This window comes from Cynara cardunculus (genome assembly GCF_001531365.2).
Source record: "Cynara cardunculus var. scolymus isolate 2C chromosome LG 15, CcrdV1, whole genome shotgun sequence".
Taxonomy (NCBI): domain Eukaryota; kingdom Viridiplantae; phylum Streptophyta; class Magnoliopsida; order Asterales; family Asteraceae; genus Cynara; species Cynara cardunculus.
In genome coordinates, this window is record NC_037542.1 from 12,809,326 (window position 1) to 12,811,290 (window position 1,965).

Below are 1,965 nucleotides of genomic sequence, written 5' to 3' on the forward strand. Positions count from 1 at the left end.
CAGAAGATTTGTAGGCAGTTGCTTCTCACCCTTCTGGATTGAGCGATTTGCCGAGTTTGAAAAGCTTTTGAGTGTTCTTCTACCAAGCTCCATCTCGTCTTGAAGTTGCAAAACATAGTATCCATCGTCTCGGTTTGTATCACGATTTGACGCAATACGCATAAGAAAAAAGTTTGCCTTCAATGATTTGCAGCAATTGACACAAAACACACTGATAATGACAGTGCCCAGTGGAATGAGTACTATTATTTTGCATGATGCCACAATTACCTTCTGACAGATAATGCAAAGGTTTAGAATGAGGTGATACAAATTGTAGACAAGAGCTTTTGATATCCGACCACTTAATGGGAAAGCTAAAGGAATCTGTTTCCACTCCGACAACTTTTGCGTCCAGTACTTCTCTACTTCACAGACCTTGGTATGTTTCTTAACCCATTTAAGGGACAATTTGAAACTTAAGGCTGCAAAGCATCTGAATAATGGGGCAATGATGCCCACTAAAATTGCAATGGATTGTATTATGACAATCACAACTATCGACCACTCATAATCTGAACCGAAATCTAAAAAGGCAGCTCCTCCATAATTATTTACGCAGGTGTACACAAGGAAATAGTAATGCAGGGCTATCGTAGGCACACAAGCTATCCCAACCGCACAGCATAGTGGAGTGGTAATCATAACAAACTGCGGGCTAGAAGTTCCTGCCATCATCCAATATTTTCTCACATGTTGTATTAGTTCTTCAACCCTCGACATTCTTGTACGTTGTGGATGTACGTCATTTGAAGTTGTGTTTTGTACCCTTTGATACTTAAATTCCAATATCTTTTTTGAAGTTGGAATCGTTAATGCCGAAGATATCATTATTACAAGTAAAAAGAGCATTACGCCTTTACATAGTCATCAAAGTACCTAACAACCACACCGGTCTTGATCTCGATTAAAAAATTGACAAGGATTGTGATAACGAGAATGACCATACCTGCAACATTTGCAAGAAGTTCCCTATTGTCCATAGACGCCAGAGAAGGCATCAAATTAGACATCATAGTACACATGAAGGTCATGCTTCCCGACTTGGCTAATTGGTCCATGGTGCCCGGCATCTGACCACTCAGATCGACAGGGAGCTTCATTGCGATGGTTATGAGGGTGATAGTAGCAGTGTTGAGAGTGAAATATTTGGATGGAAACCAGAGCTTTCTATTTCGAAAACCATGGAACAGATCAGCGAGCATGAGAAACATACACAATAATGTTGCTACGGCTATGTAGATCCCGATCCACAACATGGATTTGCTATAAATCTTCCCTCTTTCTAAAGCATATATCTTTTGGCAGAAACCGATCAACAAATCTCTGTCTCTGGCATCGAGGGTGTTACTCATACGATGGGATGTATATGCATCAAGCTCCAACACTTGCCAAATTCTCGTATAGTCGTCGGAAGCTGAAGTCATCTTGGAAATCAACTAGTAAAAAGGGATATGCAATTAATTGTTGTTGAATTTAGCATATGAGTGCGTAATTTATTTATATCGAAGGAAAACTTTAGAATTTATTGTGACAATTAGTTGTGGTGGTTCAAACGCAAAAGTTAGATCTGTTGGCTACTATCATATATTATTAGAGCCTTAATCATTACTAATAAATAATGAATATCTCAAGAACCATACAGGAAATTGTTCTAAGTTAACAACAAACTCTTCATCATATAATTTGTCTGAAAGAATCAATCAGATATTATTGTCTGAAAGAATCAATCAAGTCGAAAGGAAAATGTTGCAGGAGTAGCTTAATTATAGTCTTTTTGCCTTAAGAAATGGAGGTATAATTTATACAAACAGACACAAATCGAGTGAGAAAATACCGTACAAGTTTTCTGGGTTTAAAAAATTAACAAACTTTCCCTTACGATTAAGACAAGTTTGTAGTAAAACTAATAGGAGTTAAGAACAT

At 37.7% G+C, this 1,965-nt stretch overlaps 1 protein-coding gene across 1 annotated transcript in view; it reads right to left on the reverse strand.

Moving 5' to 3' along the window:
- The window catches only part of LOC112528554, a 2,879-nt gene extending 2,117 nt beyond the window's left edge, over nt 1-762 (reverse strand). Inside the window, exon 1 of the mRNA XM_025139576.1 lies at nt 84-762. Within this exon, the coding sequence (XP_024995344.1) occupies nt 84-762 (679 nt within the window). The remainder of the gene's footprint in view (nt 1-83) is intronic.
- Between the last annotated feature and the right edge of the window lie 1,203 nt (nt 763-1,965).